This window comes from Myotis brandtii, unplaced genomic scaffold (assembly GCF_000412655.1).
Source record: "Myotis brandtii unplaced genomic scaffold, ASM41265v1 scaffold929, whole genome shotgun sequence".
Classification (NCBI taxonomy): domain Eukaryota; kingdom Metazoa; phylum Chordata; class Mammalia; order Chiroptera; family Vespertilionidae; genus Myotis; species Myotis brandtii.
In genome coordinates, this window is record NW_005371832.1 from 989,816 (window position 1) to 990,865 (window position 1,050).

Below are 1,050 nucleotides of genomic sequence, written 5' to 3' on the forward strand. Positions count from 1 at the left end.
CTAGAGCTGTCCCTTCATACAACCAGAATCTTGATTAGTATTCCCTCCAGGACATCATCATTTCAGAAATGGTTTAGAATACAAGTTTCTTTCCCTTGTTGACCAGTTGGGTGCCATGTGAAATAAGGGTAATGACTTTCCTAAGGAACACAAAATCAGCCTCACATAAAAATTAGTTGATAGCCAAGAATTAAAACAGGCTTAGAAAATTTGAAGTTTCAAATTGGTGGTAGGCCCTTCCCCCTGTATTTTATAATTCTTCGTTTTTAAGTGACTTAACTGTCTTTCTGTAATTCTCATTCCATACTAAATGTGCTTTATTTTTTTAAAAAACTTACTTCCAAAGGAACCAATTTTGAATTGAAAACTAATAAGCATTGAGTTGAAAATGCCAGTAGCAAGCCTTTTTCTAGGAAAATATTTTGCTGAAAGCTTTTATTTCTCTCTCTCTCTTTTGGGGGGCCCTGTTGTGCCAGGTTGAAAGAGTGGAGCCTTCTGTGAGACATGGATAGATGCAAACATGTAGGGCGGTTGCGGCTGGCCCAGGACCACTCCATCCTGAACCCTCAGAAGTGGTGCTGTAGGGAATGCACCACCACCGAGTCGGTGTGGGCTTGTCTCAAGTGCTCGCACGTGGCCTGCGGTCGCTACATTGAGGACCACGCCCTGAAACACTTTGAAGAGACTGGACACCCACTAGCCATGGAGGTCCGGGACCTCTATGTGTTCTGTTACCTGTGCAAGGACTACGTGCTCAATGATAACCCGGAGGGGGACCTGAAGCTGCTGAGAAGCGCTCTCCTGGCGGTCAGGGGCCAGAAGCAGGACCTGCCGGGGAGGCGAGGTCGGACTCTGCGGTCCATGGCCTCGGGCGAGGACACGTCCCCGCCGCCACGCACTCCTCAGGGACAGCCGCAGATGCTCAGGGCTCTGTGGTACCGGCGCCAGCGCCTGCTGGCCAAGACGCTGCGGCTCTGGTTTGAGAAGAGCTCCCGCGGCCAGGCAAGACTGGAGGAGCAGCGGCGGGAGGAGGCCCTGGAGCGCAAGAAG

The 1,050-nt window shown here is 50.4% G+C and overlaps 1 protein-coding gene across 1 annotated transcript in view; it reads left to right on the plus strand.

Annotated features, from left to right (window-relative positions):
• Window positions 1-482: 482 nt before the first annotated feature.
• Window positions 483-1,050, plus strand: part of USP49 (ubiquitin specific peptidase 49) — a 9,724-nt gene continuing 9,156 nt past the window's right edge. The window contains exon 1 of the mRNA XM_014532966.1: window positions 483-1,050. Coding sequence (XP_014388452.1) covers window positions 505-1,050 — 546 coding nt within the window. The 5' untranslated portion in view covers window positions 483-504.